The sequence below is a fragment of the Otolemur garnettii genome, unplaced genomic scaffold, assembly GCF_000181295.1.
Source record: "Otolemur garnettii isolate 467f Iridium unplaced genomic scaffold, OtoGar3 scaffold00017, whole genome shotgun sequence".
Classification (NCBI taxonomy): Eukaryota; Metazoa; Chordata; class Mammalia; order Primates; family Galagidae; genus Otolemur; species Otolemur garnettii.
Window position 1 is genome coordinate 12,243,259 of NW_003852412.1, and position 26,608 is coordinate 12,269,866.

At 35.4% G+C, this 26,608-nt stretch overlaps 1 protein-coding gene across 2 annotated transcripts in view; it reads right to left on the reverse strand.

Moving 5' to 3' along the window:
* The window catches only part of AP3B1 (adaptor related protein complex 3 beta 1 subunit), a 256,948-nt gene that overhangs the window by 84,355 nt on the left and 145,985 nt on the right, over window positions 1–26,608 (reverse strand). Inside the window, exons 16-21 of one of the 2 annotated variants that reach the window (XM_003785933.2) lie at window positions 25,086–25,272; window positions 23,998–24,128; window positions 17,870–17,978; window positions 14,996–15,167; window positions 11,651–11,798; window positions 1,629–1,701 (exon numbers count right to left, since the gene is read on the reverse strand). In XM_003785933.2, the coding sequence (XP_003785981.1) occupies window positions 1,629–1,701; window positions 11,651–11,798; window positions 14,996–15,167; window positions 17,870–17,978; window positions 23,998–24,128; window positions 25,086–25,272 (820 nt within the window). The remainder of the gene's footprint in view (window positions 1–1,628; window positions 1,702–11,650; window positions 11,799–14,995; window positions 15,168–17,869; window positions 17,979–23,997; window positions 24,129–25,085; window positions 25,273–26,608) is intronic. The other variant, XM_023510871.1, reaches the window with a different exon arrangement.

Below are 26,608 nucleotides of genomic sequence, written 5' to 3' on the forward strand. Positions count from 1 at the left end.
ATTAGGTCACGAGGGCTCTACCTTCACCAACGGGATCTGTGTCCTTATAAAAGAGGCTTGGGAGAGCCTGTTTCCTCCATCTGTCACAGGAGGACACAGAAGGCACTATCTTTAGAGAAAAAAACCCTCAGAAAACACCAAATGCGCTAGTGCCTTGATCTTGGACTTCAGCCTCCAGAACAATCAGCAATAAATTTCTGTTGTTTATAAATTACCGAGCCTGAAGTATTTTGTTTCAGCAGCCTCAACCTAAAAGTTCTAGGACAGTGTGTAAGAGTAGGTGACTTTGGGGTTGGGGTTTGCAAGATAAGAACTAGCCTGCCATCAGAAGAGCTGGGGGAGGTGTTCTCAGCAGGAGAAAAAGCAGTACAAAGGCCCTTGGCAGGAATGAGCCTGGCCTATTAGAGAAATGCAAATAAAAGAAAGCTAGTTAGATCATCAATGGCAGGGGTCCAACCTTTTTTCTTTTTTGTTGCATACTGAAAGAATAAAAGTTGTCTTGGGCCATACAGTAAATATGTAAACCCTAAGGAAAGCTGATTAGCAAAAAAAAGGTCTATGCATTTCCTACCATCCAACACCAGAGGCAAACACAAAATCAGCTTGTAGCCCACCAGCTGCAGGTTGGACACCCCTGATCTATGGTCTTAGAAACCTGGGAAAGGAAAATGGACTTTAAAATGCAAAATTAAGGCGTTAAATTAAAGGGTTTAAAACAAGGAAGGAATAAGATCTGGTTTTGCTATTTATCTGTAGGATTTCTAGGTCAAAGCCTCTGTGCCATGAAGTTTTGACAGATACTGCTAAGACGGCTCCAAAAAGCTCAGCCCCTCTCTTTCTATCAGAAGTGTATGTTTCTATTTCCCCAAAGCTTAGCAACACTGGAAGATAACAAACCTCAAAATCTTCTTTGCCAATACATAGAACATGATTCAAATCTGGGTCCAATTTTATTTTCAGTGTCTTTATATTAAATATTTCTCTGTATTATGCACTTTAATTTACCTATATTAAGAGTTTGCTATTGGAGACAGAGCAGGTAAACAATATGAGCAGAACAAGATTTATGACAGAATGAGACAAACTAAAAACATAATTCACCCCAGCATAGAAAAACTTTCAAAAAATGTGAGTAGATTAATATTCATGAAATCTTAATTTATTACTCTTCTCCTGGTACAACAAAGTTAGTTCCACCCTCTCCCACAATACAGGAGGACTAAGGGAAAGGGGTGAATATATGTTTTTGCACACTTGGGTGAGTATACTTGTAGGATTCCAAAATCTTAGGAGAAGATTTGCTGGGACAAAGGTTTTTTATGCTATTGAAATACACATTTGTATTCACAATGCAAAATGATACACTAAGTAGATAAAAGATGCTTATGTAACTGATTTCCAAAATTTTCTTGCCTTACTCATCTACAAATCTTTAACAATTGACGTTGATAAATTTTTGACACATAAGTGAAAGTTACTATAACAGCAGTTTTCAACCTGTGGGTTCTCAACTCACAGGAACTGTATTAAAGGGCCATGGCATTAGGAAGGTTGAGAACCACTGTACTATAACAATATGAAACACTCCCACTGAATCGGAAAGAAAAATTTTAAATTATAACACTTACAGTCATCCAGATCTAGAAGTGAAACATCTTTGGTAAGAGGATTTCTATCTTGCTTTGTTTTTTTTTCTTTCTCCTATAAAATGACAAATATTTCATTTATTACATGTCCTGTCATTAAGAATCAATGTAGGAGTCTGTAACATTCCAAAGCAAACATATTTTTCTGCTCAGTCTTAGCAATAAAAAAACAAGCTGTTCTATAGTTCCATGAAATGTTCTTTAGAATCAAAATTTGTCTCAATTAAGCATACGTAGTACTTCTTCTCCACTATGCAAACTTAATTATGTTATTTTAAAATATTTTGCGTTTAAAGACTACAAGTGATCTTCAGAAGAAAATTTAAAGATAAGTAGTAACTATTTTATAATGTGACAACTTTTTGCTGACATAAAAATGTAAAATAGCTCTTTGGTAGAACATGGACAAATATTCTAGAAAATGACTTTAAACAAGTTTACTTTTAAGAAAAAGAAATGCTCAAATAACATATGCACAGCTCGGAAACTGTAGATGGGCTTATAATACATTAGGCTTTCCTGATGTAGTTTTTAATAGGCCCTGTACGAGGTACTTTATATTTCAATATTGGGTTGTATCAGACGTCTATGCCAAAAGTATTCATTAAAATCTAAAAACAACATTCCCAGGCTCTTTCTTGCTCTTTAGGGTTGAAATGGATTCACTTATTTTCTTCACTGTTTTGTAGAAAGAATAAGTATGTCAAAACATATCTGTACCTAATCAAGATTTCCCCACACCACACATTTGCTCAGTCTCCTGTATTTATAAATGTGCATAACCACAAACTAGAACACATAGTCCCTCAGCCCAAGGTGTTCAGAGTTTGGTCAGAGATTCAGGAAAAAAACCTATGAATTAACTGTAGTACTGAGTAGCATTACAAACAAGCAAAGACAACAATGAATAGGGTATTAAATACATGTAGTTGGGTCAAAGTTTCTTACCCTTGCTATCTGTACTTTTGATACATTAAACTTTCTCATATTAAAAGCCAAAACTTAAGCTTTTACAAAAATGTTTTTGTTTATGTAATCATTTAGTCAATCAGGATGTACAGAATTTTAAATAAATATCAGATTCTGTACTAAGTAATGGAAATAACAGCCAAGACAGACACAGTCCTACGTTCAGATAACTTATAATCGACCACAGGAATTGTTATCTTATTGTTAATGTGAATTATTATAAATGTTTTTTAAGTATCCCTCTAGTCAGGGAAAGATTATCACTGAAACAAAAGATATATTACCATCATTTAAAGTCTGCACAGAGCTAGAGCTCTTAAACAATGCACATACATGAATAAGAGCATAAACGTAAACATAGGGTAACATTTTTAAATGATTTAATTCTGCTTGGCTATTTCCTCATGCTGATACTCAGAAAATTATTTTTGAGAACCATATGATAATATCAATTAACACACTAAAAAAACCGGCAGTTATTTTCTCCTTCAAAATAATTATTTTCACCATTGAAAACCCCAAATCATCTATATGCAAGTTTTGGGTTTTCATTCCTTATTTAAAAACAAAACAAACAGCATTTGCCCTTCTCTCTACTCCTCAAATGGAGAACAATGTCTAGGACAGGAGGGAAGAAAAGGGAGAAATGTTAGTTTTGAGGCTGAAATTTAAAAGTCACAAGGAAATAAACACAGATTCAAAATGAAAATGCCATCTCAACTAGAATACCCCTCCTGTGAAGAAAGAACATGTAACAAAAAGAGCTTGCCATCATGTGACTTATCCAAATGCCATGCTGAGCACAATGGGGGTGGCTTCCTATAAGCCACAATGGTGCATGACTGTCTTTATGGAACTGTAACCTCCCCACCTGAAAAATTAGAAACCTATCAAATCAAGATAAAGTTAAAGCTGAAGGCAAGTCTATACCTTATTTTCTACTTCACAGCCAAGAGTGTATAACAGTATCTATTAAATACACTTCAGGTCACATACAACACAGAACAGAGCTGCATGTGAAATTGGCATAATTTCTTATTAGAAGCCTAGAACAGAGAGAAAAAAGGCTTTCCAAAGGACAGAATTTCATTGACTTTCTGGGAACAGCAAATAACTAGTGACTGAAATACAACATTAGCAATAGATAATGGTCATTTCTACCGAATTGAAAAAGCCTTGCATTCCAAATCAAGGCTATAAAATGCTTCGTGATGTGTTTGGTATTCCTCTCTTATATTATATTTCATTTTTCATTTTAAAAAATCCACAGTAAGTTCAAAACATTTTCATACTTAAAGGATCTACTATAAAAATAAAAATCTGAATCCTAAACAAAGAAGTTAAGAGCTCTATTCCATCAAACATTTCTCCATTTGCAATTCATCTTGGTAATAGAGACAGAACCTGGGTAAATGCATATAGGACTTGAGGCAGGAGATTTTTCTTGCTCAATGCATAATTCATGTGCTCCGCCTGCAAAGTGTGTAAAATGAGAATTTCACACCGCAGCATGAGCCATGGAGCTGCAGAGAAAAGGCAGATGAAATCATATTTTACTGTGTGAATTTTATTTCTTACCCTCCCAATATTTATACAAAACCATCATTGACAAACCAAACACACTGACAGATCACCCACTGTTTCCATTGTGTTAGTACTTGAGAAGAGATCAGGCAGAAAGACAGACAATTTGTTTTTATATTTTTTTTAAATAGAGGATTAGGTTTTAAACAGCTGAGTGACTATATTAGACTTTTATAAGGACAACAGTAACTGATCTTAAAATCTCACCACAAAAAAACACCTAGTTATCAATTCATCATCCTCAAATCTCCATTTTGTTTCTATGGTAGTCAATTATACACCTCAACACATCAACATTTTCTAAATGAAATACAAAGTCACAGGGTTAAGAAACTGATTTCTACTTAATGTATTTCATTTCAAATAATAAATAAAAGATCCTGGAAATACTTACTAAGCTCCAAACAGTACAAATGAAAATATGTAACAATATATCTGAAAAGATTTTTTTCATGTATTATGAATGTTCATTTTCATGCTGATTTTTAAAAAAAGGCAAGTAGAAAAAAAGATCTGACACGACAAGCATCAAATATGTGTCCTAAGAGGAAACCATTATAAAGAGGTTTGAAATTTAAAACTATAAAACAGGGTAAGCAGTATGCAAAATCTGTCAAACCCATACTGTGCTTTGAAATCAACAACAATTCAAGGCTAATTTCTAGCCTCACAGGGCAAAATATTTGCATGAAATATTTTCAATTAGAATTTCCAACCAAGGGTAATTTAATGACTCTCTTCCCTTCAAGTCAACTGACAAATCTGATTTAAAAATATCTGAGGCTCACACTTAAACTTGTGCTTTAAAACAAAAGTACATTGCTGTTAAATTGAGAGTTCTTCATGAGTTAAAAAGAAGTCTAAACCCCTGAAACAATCTTTCCCTCTTATATTATAACTACTTCAGTAAGAAAGCTTGCTGAATGGGATTCATTTTAATGGTCTCAATTGAAGTCAAATGATAAATTTCTGTTCTAGAGAACTTAAAATATAAATTAGGAGTGACATAAGTCGAGAGAGCAAGGCTCTGAATTGTTAAATTAAAAACCAATATACTTCAATAGTCACCAAAGTTATACAGTTGCATCATAGATAAATACTTGTATAAACGTAACTAAAACTTGTTTCCTATTTCTCAAACAGAACATAAAACTAATCAGAAAATAGTTCCTCTCACTCTCATCCATGATCACTTTCATTCCACATCCCAAAATTACTTTATGCCCAAGAATCTTTCAAATAAAAAGATCTGTATCCCCAAAACCTTTTGTTAAGGCAAATTTTAACATTTACTGACTTTCAAACACAACTCACAATACCAATGGCTGGTCCTTAGAACCCTTAAGAGATTTAATTCTTTTCTCAGCACCTCTCAAACACACAACCTGAGAGAAAGACAACTGACAGGGGCATCTCCAACACTGCTAGGTGCACAGAGATGGTACTAGTGCTTTCATGGCTGGTACATATATTAATCTTAATTTTGGTTCAAATATGGAAATGCTATTAAGTGTTATTAAATGCAAGTACAATAAATATATTTCACATTGATTATTGTACTTTGTATGAAGTCTGTATGATTAAATGTTAATATATACAAGAAATTACATAAAAGTTATTCATGATAAATTATAATCATGATTTCAAATTTTTACCATTTTCTTTCTTTCTTTCTTTTTTTTTTTTTTGTTCAGCAGGCCCGGGCCGGATATGAACCCAGGGGCTGGTGCTCTAACTCTTCAGCAATTGGTATCTAGACACTGTAGACATAAGTAGAATACCGCAGCACAGGTAAGGTATGAATAACAGGCTGACACGCTGATAGCTATGATGTATGTAGAAGCACTCTAATATAAAGTTACAAGAACACAGAAGCCTAGGTTTGAGGAAGGAAAATAACCCTGGAAACTTTAAAAACATTATTTAAAATAAAATCATCACCATCTGTTCAACATAATTTTAACAACAAAATTTTACTAATTATCTCAGTAAAAAATAGGATAAAGTGATATAAAGGTGAATCTCTTTGTGACGCAACGTGGTCGACATTACTGATTTTTCCTTTCACTCCTCTATATAAAAAAAGTTTCCCTTTACGCTGCATAAAGTATGTGAAAATGCTTAAAATATGGAGTTACTAAAAGTAATTTTGTTACAGATACTATTTAGGGAAAATGTTCATCTTTAAAATGAACATACTCAAAATATTTAATTAAAAATATTTCAGAAAAGAACACCTACACATGAAAATATGTTTGTCCATCAAAATAACCATAACTGAAATAAGGTAATTTTCTACGGTCATTACTGACAAGTGCCGACCCTAAATGAGAACATCTCCCAGTGAATAATGCAAATACACACGTGGCACAAATACACAACCACAGTTTTGTGCCTCATGCATATGCTGGGCAGTGTTGAATGGCAAACATTTCAAGAACTTAAGCAATCAAGGAGTGGTTCTCCCTCTTCAACTGTCCCTACACTAGTCACAAGAGCAATACCGTATCAGCAGTGTACTTTTTGGTCCCTGAAGGCAGTGAGACTGGTTCACACCAAGAGTGAGGACCATGGAGGCATCACCCTCTGATCTGAGGCCACTTTCTCCTCAGCCTGTATTTTCTGTAATAAGAGAAATGGTGCAAAAAGAAAGAATAAAGGTATAGAAATAGGAAAGCATATACATGCTAAGAGAACCACAAATACTCCACTGGGATTAAAACTTGGGAGGGGTGTTTAAGACTACAAAGGCAAGTATGGGCATGCTGGTCTGGGGAGTTTGCTGAACTCTAATATTAATAATCAGACAGTTGTGCAGGACTGGTGCTGGGAAAACACCAGTTTGAGGATGACCAGTAGCAATGGTCTATCTAGGTGATGAACAGCTAATCCAGAATGGTGGCAGCGGGGAAAGAAGAAACAGATAGGGGCTCGGCACCTGTAGGTCAAGCAGCTAGAGCACCAGCCACATATACCAGAGCTGGCGGGTTCAAATCCAGCACGGCCCGCCAAACGACGACAACTACAACTAACAAATAGCCGGGCATTGTGACGGGTGCCTGTAGTCCCAGCTACACAGGAGGCTGAGGCAAAAGAATCGCTTAAGCCCAAGAGTTGGAGGTTGCTGTGAGCTGTGACGCCACAGCACTCTATCCAGGGCGACAGCTTGAGACTCTGTCTCAAAAAAAAAAAAAAAGAAGAAGAAACAGATGTGAAAGATAATACACAGAATCTATAGGACTTGGCAACTAACATACAGAATGAGAGAGGAGTCTAAGAGAAATCTGCGGGTACAAATCTGGAAGAATGGAAATGAGCCTGGTACCAAACCGTAGGGTCTTCTGGCTGTATTAGGTGTGGAAAGATCAGTAGCCCTGGAGAAGCCCAAGGATATGGTCTGAGTATTAATCAAGGATAAAAATATGCACATTGGGAAGTAAACCTGGAGCTGCTGTAGAAACTGAGAGACGTTTCTATGGAAGTAACTAACATAAATGTTTTAGGTGAAGCTATAGGAGTAAATGAGATCTCACAAAAGGAAATATATAGAAGGGGGAAAAAAGGCAGCGAAAGAAAAATTCATTCACATCAATGTTTTGAAAAACTAGTGTATACTAAGTAAAACCTGGGTGCAATATGGGTATCAGAGGGAATAAACAGTGAAGAAATTAAAAAATGGAAGGTCAAAGTCGGAACAAAGGAACACAGTTTCAAGTAGCAGGGGAATGTTACACTATGTGAGGTTTGGGGAAGGATCACAGGTGACTTCAGAGTGACACAAGTAGAAACAAAGTTGTGAGACTAAAATCACTGGGTTAAGAAGCAGCAGACCAAGGATACTGGATTATTTTTTCTGAACTCATTCTCATACTTTCTCCCACTCCCTGCTCCTTCCCTTTCTCTTTAAAGGCCGAAAAAGACTTGAAGGCAGAAGCAGAAGAGGAATTAGTGGAGAAGGAGATTAAAGGTGCAAAGGAGGCAGATGATGATAAATAAAACAAGGCCAAAGGAAGCAGGACATATCCTTGGCTAAGTGGGTGGATCGGAATCACTTATCCAGAACTACATTCAAAGAAAAAAGAGGAAGGGAGATTTTGAGTTAGAGAGTGGAGGCAAGGTGGATGGCAACTGCCTTCTGAAGAAAGTGGCTCAGATCACAGGCTGCAGATACCGGGTCATAAGTGAATGTTGACTTATGACCTAAACAGTGTAAAAAGAATTTTAAAAATACAGGACATTTAAGAATTACAAAAGAAACTTAGGTTCTTTTTAGCATTGCTGTTCTGTGACTCCAATACTGTCAATGTTCCACAGAATTAATGTTCAAGTTAAAAAATGTTAAAACTGCTGTTTTATACTTACAGAGTACTTTATGTTAATCTTTCATATTTGATTTTTTACTACAACACATCAAAGTCAGGTAAGTATTAGCATTGCTACTTTATAGATGAGGAAACTGCAGTGTTATTGCCCAACAAGTAGAACCCAATACACATGTCCTAGGACTACCACACAACTAAATGTTCTGAAAGGCGTATAGAGAAGGTATCTTCTAAGTCTCATTTTCATACCTCCAAAACACATCGTCCAAGTTGGGGCGGGGGGAGAGGAAGAGAAAGAGTATAGATGTAGTTAGGCGCAGAGTTGAGCATATGAATTTTTAGCACTAACATACTATCATACTAAAGTAAAGCACCTACCATCTGCCTCTATTATTCATAATTTACAGCAGAAGCCATAATACCTGGTGCAAGAAGACTTTTCCAAAATTCTAAAGTTGCCTATTATTAGAAAATTGGATTACTTATAATCGCATGGTATACTCCAAATCATTTAGAAAGAAATACAAATAGATAAGTAGTTACGGGAGCTCCAAGATATTCAAATTGCTAAATTAAAGCAACCCACCCCCAACCCTCTCTGCTTATTATAGACAGGAAAGGCACTCTATAGAGAAGATAAGCCAGCCACGGAAAACACACGGACAGAAAACTATCAACAAGGTGAGTACAACCCTGGGTTTCTCAAGGGTCTTGGCTCATTGCAAATTTTTTATATTGATGTTCTATACTAAAATATTTTCGATTATCGAGAAATTTAATCTGATCTTTCAAAGTCTCTAACAAAGAAGAAGCAAACTGAATCACTGACCTGGGTGTGACTGTGGCTTTTTAATGGGATTCTGAAGTTTTACCTCTTTTTGTAGAGACAGAGTCTCATTTTTTTGCCCTCAGTACAGTGCCCTGGCATCACACAGTTCACAGCAACCTCCAACTCCTGGGCTTAGGCAATTCTCTTGCCTCAGCCTCCCAAGTAGCTGGGACTATAAGAGCCCCCCAAAATGCTTGGCTATTTTTTTTGTTGCAGTTCGGGCGGGGCCGGGTTTGAACCCGCCACCCTTGGTATATGGGGCTGGCGTCCTACCCACTGGCGCCATCCAAGTTTTATTTCTAATACCATAGAGGCAGTACTGGTTTCTTATTTTGTCATTTAAAAAAACAATGATTTCGAATTCTGCGTTGTACTTGTCTGTCGATTTCTAAAGCTCTTTATTTTAAATAATATTTTATGCTTTTTATAATTTGATGTAAGAAGGAAATAAAAGTATATGATAAGTTTTTATAGAATATCAGATTAGTAAACCATAAAAATCTTTCAGATTTTATGTGAATTTCTGTAAAATAAAAACCTTAGTATGTTATATATTGACAATTTTAAATATAAATTTAAGATAGATTTAGTACATATATTAATATTTGAAATAAAGTAAGACAAATAGGGCAGCACCTGTGGCTCAAAGGAGTAGGGCGCTGGCCCCATATGCCAGAGGTAGCGGGTTCAAACCCGGCCCCGGCCAAAAACTGCAAAAAATAAAAATAAAAAATAAAAAAAAAGACAAATATTAACCAATGATAAAAATATGCACATTCTTTAACAATAAATCTCTGGATAGGGAATAGCAATTGACTACTTCAATGAATTTATTTTTATCCCTGACTACTCAGATGACATACCAAAGAAATTCAAGTTAATTAGAAATAACAAATAAACAACAACAAAATACTAGTGAAGAAGAAATTGAGGGCTGGGCACAGCTGCTCACAACCTGTAATACTAATGCTCTGGGAGGCTGGGGCAGGAGGAATGCTTGCACTCAGGAGTTCGAGATCAGCCTAAGCAAAAGGGAGACCTTGTCTCTAATAAAGAGAGAAAAATCAGCTGGGTGTTGTAGTGTGTGCTTAAACGGCTGAGGCAGGAGGGTTGCTTGAGGCCAGAAGTTTGAGGCTGCTGAGTTATGATGACATCATTGCACTCAAACCAGACTGTCTCATATTAAAAAAAGAAAGCAAGACCCCTTGGGCAAAGGGCTCAACTACAACTTAAACTTTACCTAAGAAATAAAAACAATGTAACCTAAATATTTGTACTCTCAAATTAACCTGAAATTAAAAAAAAGAATTTGAAATAAATGGAAGGCAATTTGACTGTATTTTCAACATACAGAATAACAAAACTACTGTACTTAAAGCCTAGCATCAGCACTCATAGAAAGAGAGTGATAATTAAAGACCAGAAAGAGAATTATAATTAGGTCTGAATTTTATTTTATTAACTATATTTTTGCAATTTAGACTTTTATTTTTTATTGCTAAACAAAGTTCAATGTTACAATTGCTGTATCACCAAAAATAATGACTGTTGTATTACTAAGTGATTTTCGTATGTTTTTAAATAAATGGCTACTATAAAATTTTATCAACTAGTTATACAATGTATATCCTTTAATTAAAGTTTAAAAGACATTTTGTTATCCAAAAGGCCTAGTGTTTTGTTTTGTTTTGTTTTGGTTTGGTTTGGTTTTTATTTGAGACAGTCTCAGTATGTCATCCTCAGTAGAGTGCCATGGTATTAGCTCACAACAACCTCCAACTCTTGGGCTTAAGCAATTCTCTTGCCTCAGCCTCCCAAGTAGGTAGGACTACAGGTGCCTGCCACAACGCCTGGTTATTTTTTGGTTGTAGTTGTCGTCGTTGTTTGGCAGGCCAGGATTGGGCTTGAACCCGCCAGCTCCGGTGTATAGCCACTGAGCTATAGGCACTGAGCCAGCCTAATGTTTTTAAAAAGCTAATAGAGTCAGTTTCTTATGATGTATGTACACTTATATTTCTTTGCTCAATACTTTATTTTTGTAACTTCCTTTTAATTCCCTCCCTTGTCACAAGCTAGCCAAGAACGAAGCAGGCCTTATGCGTAACACTGAGTTCTCAGATTTCAGTGACAAGGGATGAGGTAAAAAATAAAAGTTTCTAGTTTTGCTATAGAGTTACATTATGAGGGAAAGGACTATTTAGGAAAAAAAAAGATCACAGACATATATGACAATTGTGTTATTTATTTTAATTGCTGTAAGAATATCTACCTTTAATTATAACAAATGTATAATCTCTTACCTTAGCAACTCTTCTGGATTCAGCTTCACTTTCAGAGTCTGACTCAGATTCAGAATCTGAAGAACTTTCTTCTATTGAACTAGACTCAGCATTGGAAGACTCTGAAGTTTTAGATTTTTCATTTTCCTTCTCCCCATCTTCACAACCACTATTCATAATAATAAATTTTGAAATATCAACTTTAATCCTTTATGCATATAAAGACAATAGAATGATTTTTTAATTCTAGACTATCTTAATTAGATAACAATAAGAGTAGTATTATCTATAATCAAATCAATAAGAACCCATTCAGACGCAATTGTATCATGTCATACACACTTTAAATGCAAAAGTTGTAGAACAATGCTGAATGATCACCAATAGCAATAGGAAATAATACTAAATGTCTAATTTACTAAGAAATACTAATAGTAACTACTTCAAAGATACTTGGGCCAATTTTTAAATCTTGTCTCAAAATATCATTTATTAATAAACTTAAATATCTATATATCTACTTTTGCTAAGATGGACTTTCATTTTTACAGATTTTTCTGTCCAAGGAAACTACTTATACAAGTTTCCAAACATGACCGTAAGCACTTCCATGTGAAAATGCTAACAAGCTCAGAGAGAATTCTAACACACTGTCTTCTAAACCTGTCAGCTAATCAGTATTAACTTTTGAAATACCAAATGATCATACTTAAGTGCTTAACACTATGAATTCATTTGTTCACTCACTCACTCAACACAGATTACTGCTTACAGGCTAGCACTCTGTGAGGTGCTAAGGATAACAATGGTTAGTGAGACACACATGGTCTCTGTGTTCACCTTCTTGGGTCTACAGTCCATTGTGCGCTACAGAGAAGTGAGCTGACCCTGACAACACAGTGTGGTAATGAAGTATAGTGTGTCATGAGAACGTCTGGGGAGAGAACCAAGCAAACTTTGCCAAGATAAGGAATTCTTCCTGGGAGGATGAGACACACAAATTGAGAAGTAGGAAAAAGGCAGGCAGCTGGGTAGGAAAGCAATTCTCCCAGGAGAGGAATCGTGTGAAATGGTGATTTTCAATGGGTGTGCTGTGAGAGGGTCTTAGGGGTGCTGTGAAAAATTTTAAAGAGCATTAATTAAATTATGTTCTAAAGAAGTTCAGAGCATAGTAAGTATATTCTTTTTCTTTTTACTCTTTTGTTTGATAACATAATTTAAGTGTGTCACAGAAGTTCAACTATAGATTCAAATATGCCGTGAGATAAATAAGGTTAACACTGATATGGGTGATGTTCAAACAAGCTTCCCTCAGAGGGTGAGAGATTCTTGTGTTAGTTTGGGTTTTCCTGAAACTGAAGGTCTAGTTCCCTCTGCCATGTGTATATGTTTTAGGAATCTACCTTGGGCCTGCCAGGGTTAGGTATTTCATACCAATTATCTAATTTAGATGCACTCTTCCTGGATACACTATTATCCCATTTACAATAATGAAACTAACATTCTGGAAGGTTAACTTGCTCAAGGACACAGACCAGGAGGGGCAGAGCTAGAATCTGAATTCAAGTCTGTCTCACACCAAGGTCCGTATTTTTTCTCTGCACCATACTAGTTCCTTTCAAGTGAAAATACTTTGGAGTGTGAAATTCATATGTAGTCATAAATAGTTTTTACTAAAGGGTAGTTTCTAAAGATGTTCAAAGCTTATCAAGAGCTTTAAAAAATTATTATACTAGCAAAGTTAAAAAACACTAAGAGACAGGCAGGAAAACACAAGAGGAGGGAGAGAAATGAGGCCAGGGAAGAAGAATCAATATTTCCTAGAATTGATTTTTGTAGAGGAAATATGATTGCTGTTTATTAAAAATGGAGTCATGGTAACATCTCAGAATGCACGTAATTATATTTGAAGACTGAAAAATATGTTTTCCCCATAGCAAAGAACAGTAATTTATTATCCCCAATTCACTGGTTAAAACATGTACTTTAAAAACTAAGGTTTAGAATCCATCTGTGCTTTGTTATACTACATAATTCTTTTAAATTCAAACATGGTAAAGAGAAAAGTTTAACTCTGAAGAATAAAATAATTAAACTCACATAAGACATGATTATAAATTTCTAGCATACTAATGTTGCTATGTGAAAAAATATTTCATGCATTGAAGAACTTTTCCTTTCTAGAAATACGATGCATTTCACAAGTCATATCATCACAGATACTCTGATATTAAAGCCAGAAGTACAGAATTTCTCTCAAAGAAAAGGCTATTATAAACCAAGTAACTCCTCTGCTACAGCAAGAGAATGATTCTAAATATATTTAACTTCTAGCTTTTCAGATAAGATTTTAAAGGTAAAAGTGTTATTTTATTATGCATCACTCAATTTTGATGGTAATTATTGTTTACCTTACTGCTTAGAGTTTCAGATGTTAATCTAATGAAAAGAATTTACTGGTAAGTAGGTTTTTAACTTTGCAATGATGAAAAGCCTGTATTAATTTAACCTACAGATTTCATTTGTTCTGAACAGGAAAAACAATATAAATCACTTTTAAAATCATTAAATCCTGACTTAAATTAATAAAGTCATAATTAGGGCATTATGCTGTGTTTGTTATGGAAGTGGCAGGGCGAGCTGCTTTAATTACTGTCTGTAATAAAAGGAGCAGAGAGCGTACTGCGCCCAATCAGTGCTGTCAGCCACGACTGAGCTGAGCTGCAAGCTCATCAAGTGAGCGGGCAGCGGGCTCCCGGGAAGGGGCCATGGTGTCAGCCAGCAAAGGCCACTTGCTGATGGCAGTGGGGAAAACAGAGTCACACAATCCAAGATATTAGCCCCAATTACTCTAAATTTTAATGACACTTTAATACACGATAATGTTGTTGATAATGAGAAATCTTAAAAAGTGCTAACACTTAAATATCTTATGACCGTCTTCCTTCACAGCCCTTGACTCTAATATTTGAATCATAATCTTTTTAATGTAACATTATTTAGAAAAATCAATTGTCTTAGTTACATAATGGCAAAGTGTTGAAGGATTTAATTTTAGCCCTCAGCAAAATTGCTACAAAAGGTAATTAAGTGTTTCATACCTACTGCTTGATCACTTAACTCAGCCTTCCAAGGTTATAGCAATTTTCAAACTGTAACCCCAAGATTTGTTCAAGTTCAAAATGAAAACTAAGCATTGTAAGTAGAAGAATAATGTGAACTACTAGTACTTTAACTTTGAAAGATAGAATATCTGTTTGGGAGGAAGTACACACACTTATTCTCCCAGTCTATGGATTAACAGGAAATATTAGCCTGGGGATGTACCACACAATATTTTTGAAGGAAATGCTGGCAATAATTTACCTTTTTCCTTTGGGTTTCGAGTTCTTCTTGGCAGCTCTTTTGCTCTGCACTCCCGACTCACTTTCACTCTCACTGTCCTGCCCACTGGAGGAGTCTTCACTGCTGTCCTCACTGCTGTCTCTTTCCTCCCCACTTTCTCCCAGTTCTCCACTTTCACTTCCAGATCCACTCTCTGAAAAACAGAACCAGATGTGCTTTGATTTATAGCTATTTAATTATACACAAGGACACCTGTAGCTATCAATGTTCATCACAAATGAAAGCAGGTGTTAGTTCAGGACCCCACTTGTCCAGCAGTTTCTATATCCAGACCCCAATCATTCCGACACGTGGATTCCTGCAACAGGATGAGCTGGGATGGGCTCAAACACAGAGAAAGATGCTCTAAAAATAAGCAGAGAAAAGCAAAGCAAAGACGAACCAAACATGAGGGAATCCCACTTTTCAAACCCGTAAGGATTACATCTAGCTATGGCACTTTTTTTTAAAGAATGACATATGGATGATGTAAAGATAAAGAAATAATTTTGAATTATTCTACTTGTAATAGGAAATTGTACGTAAAAGGCAAAGCTGAATCTTTTCAGAAACAAATTTTAGAGGAAAATGAAGCCATTCATATTATCTCTAAAGACTTCTAAATTCAAAGACAAAAAGTAAAAGTATTACATTAAAGAGTTATTACTTAAATTATGGTATACTAGGACTTTTTGTAAAAGTAATATAGAGATTATATTTATGCACCTTTTTTTACTGTTCAGCATGATAATAGGTGCAGAGTTATGGCCTAGATCTAAGGACCAGCTGTCTGTGATCTATATGATGAAGTACCCTCAGATAAGAACACAACCTTTAATTAAAACATTCATTTACTACTGGGGAAATAACATCTATTTCATGAAGATTTACTTAAGTATCACAGTGAAAAGCTAGAACTGTCTGCATTCTTTCAGAATAGCTTGCAGGGAGTATGAACATAGATTCTCAAGTTAGAAGGTCCAAGTTCAAATCCTGGCTCTGCCACTTACTAGACTAAGTTATTCAACCTCTCTGGGTCTTGGTTTCCTTTTCAGCAAATGGAGATAATACTACTATCTCCTTTACAGAGCCGTTGCTTGCTACTTGGTAAAGTACTCATCATTATCATCTTTATAAAAATAAAAAAATTTTTATAAAAAATTTTATAAAAATAAACAAAATTCTAAATAAGAAGATTTTGAATTTGTTGTGATATCAAAGTTACACACACGACACAGTAGGTCAGATAACTGCCTTATACTATAAGTAATAAAAAGAAATTTCATTAATAGGTTACACTCTCAAGTTAAGTTACACTTATCAAGTTCACCAGGAATCTGGGTCCAGTTCATTACAGGCACCATTATTAAAATTTACAAGTCAGTAAAACCCTTGAGGAAATCTGTTTACTTTCAAGAAGACATGCACAGTGGAAAGCAAAATCTTATAACTTTTCATGAGAAAAGTTTTCTTTTTCCTCCAGTAGCAGTAGCTACAATGGAGCTCCTGCCACATGACTCACTGCAGTGTGTGTTTAGACAAACCTATGAAAATCCAAAATGTTAATGGAATATTTCAAATACGTATTGAAAGTGGTTAGCTTGTGAACAAGCATGAGCTTATAAAGGAATACAATGGAGACAAACATCTACATGGTATAAAATGAAAAAGCACACGCTTAACTATATAAACACAACTTTCTCACAGGTCTACACTATTCCTGAAATTCCATATTTTTCTAACATCATCTTTCTGGATTGATGTATTTTGTCTACTTTTGAGTTTATTACTTCAGAAGCCAATGTATCACAGATTAATTTATCAGATCCTGAAAACAAAGATTTTGAAAAAGAAGACCAGGGGGAAAGAAGAACAAATTACCTTAGAGGAGGGTAGTGGATAACCAAGGAATAGGGAAGTGATTCCTGGTTCTCCAAAGAATAAAAGATTTTAGAGAAAGTTAGGTGTCTCTTGGTCTTGGGTCAGAACTGCCTGTTAGGTTAACTGTTAAGAATGTTAGAAAGTGACTAACATTTTTCATCATGTTAATCACTCACAGAATTTTAGTAATGAAGGAATCTTAAAAGACATCTGACTTTCCCTCTTCATTGATCAGACAGAGAAAGGGAGGTGCCTTGTTCAATCTGCATAGCTAAAACCCAGGACTTCTAAATCTTTCCTGTTTAGTATTCTTTCCATTGCACAGGACTGCCCTCAATGCTTAGTTTGATGTTTCTTTATAATGTACAGAATCTTAATAATTTTAGCTCCATCTCTGTACAGGTTCGCATAGAAACAGAAGAGCATAAAACACAGAAGCAAAAGATTCTTCAAAGTTTAATACACATTTTATGGGTTTTTCCCCCTTTTTTTTTTAATTAAATCATAGCTGTGTACATTAATGCAATCATGGAGGACAATGTGCTGGTTCCACACACAATTTGAAATATTTTTATCAAACTGATTAACATAGGCTTCACGGCCAAATTTTATGTTTTTATAAAAGAAAGTTACTTTTAAAGACCCCATTGAAAATTTATCATGTATAAAAAAATCATGTTTTTCAATGTGCTAATAGCTGTAAGGCAGTGTGGGCTAAAATTCAGAAAAGCCCGAGTTCTTACTGCAACTCAATCATTTATTAGCTATATATACAAGAGACACCATCAAATAAGAAGGAATTTAGTAATAAGAAATTACTCTTAAAAATAGAAACAGTGATATATAAGTGAAAAGAATAGTAAAACTTCATTTATAACCACTTGTTAAATATTATGTACCAGGATTTATTGTTCTGGAGGTATGGCATGTAATCTACTAAGTGAATAATATAGTTCAATAAACTATGAAACCCACCACTGTCACTGCTACTATCAGAAGAGTCTTCTTCTTCCTCAGATTCAGAATAAAATTTCTTAACAGAATTCTCTTTCTTTGCTTTTCCTGCTGGGGTCCATTCTTTTGCCTGTTTAAACAAACACAGTAAAAGTAAATTAATTCTCATTAGGGATTCGGACTTCTGGCAAATTTAACAATTCAGAATACAACTATGAACACAAAGTTTAAGAACCTAACAGACAAGGCGACTGTTAGAAGTCTTACCCTTAGGGCTGATTCACACCACAGTACTCTTAAATACAGGACCCCAAACTCTCACTCAGAGCCCATTGCTAAACCAACAATCTTATTTTTCACACAATTTTTAAAACTTTTGTGTGTGTTGATCCATAGAAAATTTAAACCAAAGTAACACAGCCTACAATAGGTGGGGGAAATAAAAGTCAACACAATTAACAGTACTAACAAATGTAAGATGGCAGCTCGACAGTGAGGTAAAGAAGAGGAAAGAGAAGAAGATTTTCAGGGCGAGCAATCAATTGCCCTAACCATCTCAACAGATGAAACAGTCTGGAGCGATCTTTGACCTCATGTCTAAGACATCCAGAAACCCTTCAGCTGGGTTGGTCTGAGGCATCTCCCTACTGGATTACCTACCTTGCTTCCACTTCCTTTCCCCCTTTCTTCCATCTGCAGTTTGCACAGCACAGCATCTAGAATGGTTCTGTTAACACGTAGGTCAGATCACACTCCTCTCTGATCTGAAACCCAGCAATAGTTCCCCATTTCGCTCAAGAGAACAAGCCAAAGTCCTAACAATGGTCTGCACAGAACCATATGACCACCTCTTTGCTACCAAAGCGCTGTGACCGTCCTGCCCCGGCCTCTGACCATCTCATGCTGCTCTGCTCACCCTCCCGTTCACCCTGCTCCAGCCCCTTGTTTCTGGACCTCCAAATACCCCAGAAAAGCTGGCATGCTCCCAGCCCAGAGCCTTCCTTCCACACTATTCTCCTTCTCTTTTGTTAAGAAAAAAATCATAGCACTTATTATTTTCTGACATACCATCATCCAATTTACTAACATTTTCAATTGTTGGTCTACCCTGATAGCATGTAAGCTTCTGTAGAGCAGGGATTTTTTAATATTTTGTATACTGATGTATCTTAAGTGTGGCTGGTACTATAAATATTACTTAAGACTTATTAGCCTCTTAAAAACATTAATATATTAAATTCAGAAAATACGTTTGTTTGGATTTAAGAAAAATACAGACCTTTTTGTGTTTACTAAGTATAGTATTAGTAATAGTGTTTCATAAAAAAGCCTCTTAAGGACTTTAATACGAGTATATTAAATTGCTTTTATAATTGTTACCTTGCATCATCAAGAAAAAATTAAATCATGTTTCCACATATTATTTCTTAAAGAGCAGGAAAATGTATATATTTTTTAAAAAGTCAGAATGGTTAAGCCTTACTCATTTATTACACTTGGGACTTTCTGCTCTGAGCCCGTCTGCTATAGTACATATTTTGTTGTGAAGAAATTTACAGCATGACAGAGGTTCTTATTTAACAATGGTTCTCAACACTGGATGCACATTAGAATCCGTTGAGAATTTATTTTTAAAGGCTAATGAAAACAATAAAAAAAAATTAATACTAAAAAAATCTAATACCTGAGGTTCACCTCCTGAGATTCTGATTTCACTGTTCAGGTTCAGGTCAGACATAAATTTGTCATAAGATTATAACATGTAGCTACATCTAAAAACCACTGATCTAAAAGGCTTAAGATTTGCTGCTGTAAGAGATAAACTTCAGGAACCTGGAAAATTACTAGCTGCACAATAATAAGAAAATGAATAAAAATTACTTGAATATACTTGAATAAGACAGAAGACAGTTACATAGGATCAGTAGTACTGCTTTATTTTATGTGTATTTAAAATGCTTCAGGCTGGGCACTGTGGCTCATGCCTGTAATTCCAGCCCTCTGGGAGGCCAACACAGGCAGATTGCTTGAGCTCAGGAGTTTGAGACCAGCCTGAGCAAGAGCAAGACCCCCTTCTCTAAAAAACTAGCTGGGCGTTGTTATGGACATCTATAGTCCCAGCTACAAGGGAGACTGAAGCAAGAGGATCAGACTGCTCGAATTTGAGGTTGCTGTGAGCTATGATGCCAGAGCACTCTGCAGAGGGTGACAAAGTGAGACTCTAAATAAATAAATAAATGCTTCTGTCTTCAAATATGAATAAAGATAGTATTCTATAAACAAGGGTCCCCTATATTTCATAAACACTAAAGTCCATATTTTTCTTAAATCCAAACACAAACATTTTTCTCTGAAGTCTGTTAAAAAGTTTGTTGGATCAATTTAGTAAGACCACCTCAACAAGTGGGGAAAACAGCTTCAGGGCTCACATTAATGATCCTGCCAAGCCCAGGGACTGTAAAATTCATGAAGTTTCAGATTTTAAAGGAACAAAGACTAACAACAAAAATATTTTAATTTGTATTATCCTTCCTTACAACCATGATAGTTGTATCACTCAAAGCAAAAGGACCACTAGGAAAAGGAGATGAGGAGAACAGAGAGGGACTAATCCAAAAGTTCCTGTGAGGGATAAAAGGCTGCCAGATGTGTTGTTTCTAAAGCAAAATACCCTTAATATGCTAAAAACAGTCTTTCTGTTTTAGAGAAAAAAGGACTTTCTAGAACTAAGTAAAAAAAAAAATCTGAAGGCTTTCACAACTTAATGGTGTCATAATATAAACATACATATATATCTGATGTCTTGGAAATGGTAGTGTGTAATTCAAAGTGACTTCCAGTGTCGATCTGACCAGGCTCCCTGTTGTTTTGATTAAAATATCAGATTATCTAAACCTAGGCCATTTTTCTTACTAAGTTATACTTCATAGTAACAAGATTTGACCCTGTAAGATCACTTTACAGTGAAACTAAGGTAATACAGTACATTATGTGCATGAAATACACTGATATGACTTTGGTGTGGGGGGGAGTGAAAAGCAGGAAAGACAACATGAGAGTTAGGTTCTGCAGTGTTACAGCTACATTTGAGAATATAACTCTCCACCTTATTTTTATATTGAATTGTATCCTTTACAGCATAATTTTAACCAGTATATTTCAGAAACCAATAGATGGAAGCTGTTTTCTGTCTGGCATCAATGGACAGTGACTGTTCTCTTCAACCTGTTTCCATCAGTTAGAATTATTCTCGATAGTTAAATTACCAATTATTAATTTCAGAAATGTAACCCACAAAATGAAAAAGAAATCAATTTGGCCCATTGAACTGGATAGGTGAAATGAATGTAAGAAAACAGGTTATTTTTTAAGTACTAACCCTATAAGGTACCATGTTTCCCTGAGAATAAGACACTGTCTTATATTTATTTTTCCTCAAGAAGACACACTAGGGCTTATTTTCAGGGGATGCCTTCTTCTCTGTGCCGAAATGCATGGCATCACTAGGTCTTATTATGGGGTAGGGCGTATATTTAACAAATGCATAGAAATCCTGCTAGGGCTTATTTTGGGGGTAGGTCTTATTTTTAGAGAAACACAGTAGTTAATGCTTAGAAGGGCACATAAAAGGGGAAGAAGCTAGCCAACCACCCAATCTATCAGTAATGCTGAAGCCAAATTAAATTGCACAGCTCTGGGATAAACTTCTGAGAAGACAGACCATTTAGGGGGGTGGGAGAGTGGGGCAACAGGGAGGCAGGGATAGGATGAAAGGAGGGGAAGGATAAAAGCATGGTTCTATCTGGGCCAAAACATTATCTTCTCAATAACGAGAAGGAACAGAACCATAAAAACAACAAACAGGCATAGTAAGAAATTAGGAGGAAGATATTGTAGGGAGGGTTCTCTTATACTCTATTATGTGACCAAAAGTTGCATAAATAAGGCAACTTTTTTTAAGAGTACTTAAGAATATGCAAATCTGGCTCGGAGCCTGTGGCTCAAGTGGCTAAGGCGCCAGCCACATACACCCAAGGTGGCAGGTTCGAATCCAGCCCGGGCCTGCCAAACAACAATGATGGCTGCAACCAAAAAATAGCCAGGCGTTGTGGCGGGTGCCTGTGGTCCCAGCTACTTGGGAGGCGAAGGCAGAGACTCGCTTGAGCCCAGGAGTTGGAGGTTGCTGTGAGCTGTGATGCCACAGCACTCTACCCAGGGTGACAGCTTGAGGCTCTGTCTCAAAAAAAAAAAAAAGAATATGCAAATCTGAGCGAAAATCAACAAACAATTTTAATCGCAAGAAAAAAACATGTAGTCTTCATATTTTTTCAATATTTTTAACTTCTACATTTTGTCCATCTCTTAAGTAAGAGATCATTGGTCACAACATGAAAATGATAGTGCTGAGTATTAGATAATACAGATTTGCAAACAAGCTCAAGCTTCCTCTCCTCATAACATCATAAAATGTAGTTAAGACCATGGACAATGGGTGCAAACAGACTTGGGTTGGAAACTGGTTCTGTCACTTATTAGCCACATGAACTTAGGCTATTTACCTAGGTTCTGTGAGACTTGGCTCCCTCATCTGCAAAATGGGAATAACAGTAACCACTAACTATCACTTATGATCATTATGTGGTTTAAACAAGAGAATGTTTGCAAAACAGTAACAAGCATGTTGTCAGGGTTTGCTACATGGAGCTACTATCATTTTTGCTTTTGGCCATACTCCAAAACTGGGATAAGTTGGGGTCGTTAAGAGAAACATATTTCTCAGAGGAATCAAATACATGGCTATGATCATTATACAAATCCTATTTAAAGTATAAAAGTTTTCCTCTATTATATACCAAAAAAATAAGAGCAAGGATGGTAACTCACAGGAAATTAGTTATCACTAATATCCCACAGTAATTAGCGATTAAAAAGTCGCTCTCAGAATCCTAGTTCAATATATCTATCTTTTCTACTAGAAAAACATCCAGCAGAGATTTGATTGGGGGGTAGGGTGGGTAGATAATCTCTCTGTGGCTCTAGAATGCAGTGACATCATCATAGCTCACTGCAACCTCAAATTGCTGGGCTTAAGCAATCTTCCTCCTTCAGCCTACAAAGCAGCTGGAACTACTGGGCACATGCCATGTCAAGCAGCTAAGTTTTTTATTTTTAGTAAGATGGAGTCTCACTCTTGCTCATGCTAGTCTCAAACTCCTGAGCTCAGGCAATCTTCCCACCTCATCCTCCCAGAGTACTAGGATTACAGATATGTGCCACCGTCAATAAATTCTTTGTATAGCTTTTTTCTTTTATTGCTTTTTTTAAAATTCTACTTTTAAAAGTATGTATTCCACATAATGAATCTTGAACACCTCCTGGCCTCAAATCACTCTCCTGCCACAGCCAAACGAAGTGCTGGAATTACAGGTGTGAGCCACCTGTAATTGTGATTGTGTGAGCCACCACCCCTGGCCTCACACAATCAATCACAATCAGGAGGCCCCATCCCTTATTTTTCTTATTTATATAAGAAATAAACCAATAATATTAGAAAAGAATGTTAATTCTTTTGTCCTAATGACCAGCATTTTTTAAAAATCTAGAAAAAGCTTATTCACATAGCAAGTTTTTTAAATGTTAAAGCAACATATTAATTTTAATTGTGACCTTGTCAAAGGACATTTTTTGGTACACAATGCTCCCTATTTATATTTAGGCTTCATTTAAAACAGGTTCACCAGAGATCCAGGAGGACACTTTGTGTGGCTTTTCTGGGAGAGAACAGCACAAAAAATGTTTACAAAAAATGTTGACAGGAAGCTTCAAATCTCTAAAAGCTCAATCCAATGAAACTAAATACCTTAGAAATGGAATCTACACAGCTACCAACGCAATAGCACAAATGTGGGTGGCACTAAAGTGGAGAACTCAATTCCCTATTTCCTTGAAGGAAAGGAACAGTACAAATATAATGACAGAGGAATCCGACAGTACTTAGTTCCAATGAAGGCACGATACATCTAACACATTACATTTAGAAATACTAGAACAATATTTCCAACTCTCCAAAAAAGCTTTCACATAGAACAATAGTTATCCTAGAATTCTCCACTGTTTGAACAAAATTAATTTCAGAAAGGTCAACTTACCAACTCTATCACTTCTACATTTCGAACTGATGGGTCGGGCGCCACCTCTGGCCAATTAGATAATTCCAGGTACCCAGTAGCCTTAGTGTTGAGTGTATGAGATAAGGTGCCAAGCTGGAAATGATCTCTATCTATTAAAAACAGAGGAAAATATAAAATAAACAATATGAGCTGTATATAACAGAGAACAGTCATAATCAGAGCTCAAGGTAATTGGCATATTACCTCAAATGTCAAAGAATAAATATAAACTAGGAAGCTCTTCATAGGTCAAAAAACTGATTTCAGTCCATAGATTACAATAATCTCCCCCATAATGGTCAATAAAAAAGCTAATCAGTCAGTGTGTTTAGAGGTGTTGCTCTGAAATGTAGCTTCTCTAAAAATTACTTTACTGTGAATATTAAGAATGACAGCACAGTTAAACAATCCATATACATGTCTTGGCACAAACACATCCAGAATTTTAATAGTTTTTCTACAAAACTGAATTGCTTTTTATCATGTTACAACAATTAAATAAGAAACAATATGAAAACCAAGGAATATAATAATTTGATTCCAAGTGTAATGGCTACTTGTTAAACTGATAAAATATTTAATCAGTCCTTTTAAAAAGCTGGGGAAAATAGGTCAACTTTCCTCTTTGAAAAACAAATTTAAATACAAAGGGATTTGTTACGTAATAATTCCTCCTAGAAATGTTGATATTAGTGTACACAGAATATTTAATTAATAACATCTCAGTATTAAAATGATTTACATTCCTTATAAAACCAAACTGCTTAAAACAGAAATAAATGCAATGTCTACAGGAAGAACAAAGCTTTCATCTACTGGTTAAAGTGTTTAGTAAGAATAAAAATAAAATCAAAATGCTTGAAATTATTTAGGTAAATAAGATCTATGAAAATATAAACTTTAACTAACATAAAACTTGCTCTGGAGAACATGAATGAATAGAAAGCACATTGTTCTTATATATGCAAATCATTTATATTATCTAACGGATAAATTTTAAACACATTAGAAATTACTGCCATAATTTTTTAGGTAACATGTTTGCAGTAGCAGTCTGATAATAATACCTTTAAAAGGAGATTCAAGCAATGGTGCGGGTTTTTGTGCTAGGAATATTTTTTTGGCGTATTTACTTAAAGCTCCACTCTTTTCATTCGGAACAATAAGCTGCCTAATAAATCTTGTACGGTCTCTGATGTCGTAGTTTTGATCATACTTGCCGAGATTTAATATGTACTGGGTAAGCAATTTTGTCTGTTGGAAAAAAACAGAACAAGATGAGAATACAGTTATTTATGATTATTGATAACTCTGGATAAACATATTTAAAGAGGTAATAAAAATGAATGGTTATGTCAAACAAATGTTGTTCCGTGGGGAATATGCATTTCTAATGCTGCAAATGGAATTTCGAAGCCAAAGCACATGTCCTCTTCTGTACTGGGGAGGTGAATGCTGAGTACTGAGAAGCAGCCATGTGCTAGATTATTAAACTGCTGAAGTGGAAAGAAAGGCATCATTAAAAAAATAATCATATATGGCAAACTCGCTGAAGGGTCTACGTGAGAATAATGAATGTGGAAATACAACTAAAAACATGGCACTCAAAACTTAATCGGAAAAATATGCAGGACATCAAAACATCAGAGAGTATTAGGGGGCTGGCAAACTGCTTCTCCTGAGGTGTGTTTTATGAAGAGATACTGTCCCTGGCATAAGCAGTGTCTGCACTCTGACTGCACTCAGTTACTTTACCCTGAATTATGACCCATTAAAGCAGACACATGAATCACTGAACTGGATTACTGCAAATTATTTGCAGTGCATTTAGCTGTTACTTTTTCATAAAAGCAAGCTGCTGATGCCCTCTAAAAACTAGGATAAAAGACTTCTCCCATTTTTTTCCCCATGCTGCTTATAGCCTCTAGTAATATTGGTCATTTATTTATTTATGTAAGGGAACAACTTATTATGGTAGCTTTTACACCCTAATAAGACTTCCTAAGTCAATTTTTGAATGTACTACATTAACATATATTGAGATAATTTTAATAATAATTGAACTGAAATTGAAATGTTAACAAAATAGGTTTGCATTTTAAACTACAGTTATTTTATTTAAAAAACATAGTGTTAACACAGAAAGCTACACATGCACAATTGTAACTACAAGCCAAATAGGATTCTTAATACGTGGGAAAAATAAACTGAGGAACAGTAAATCATAACATTAGATTAGAACATTTCATACACATTAGAAACAGATAAAAAAATAAAAATCCAGTCAAGTTTAAGCAGAGCTAAAGGCAATCTAGAACAGTAATTCAAAGTATAGGAATGGTGTGGTAAACTCTTTTACAATAATTGGTTAAAATAATTGATTTGGATAGAAAGCAACCTTCTTTCAATAGATACTTAAAAAGCATTAACCTAGTTTTATTGTTAAAGCAGAATTATAAAAAAAAAAGTGAAAATGTTAATAGAGCTATTCTGAATTTGAGAACCAACAACGGCTCTTCACTAATTGCTAGACCATTCAACTACAGACAAGAACAATTCCATGATTCATTTTTGTAAAGACAATTAGCAA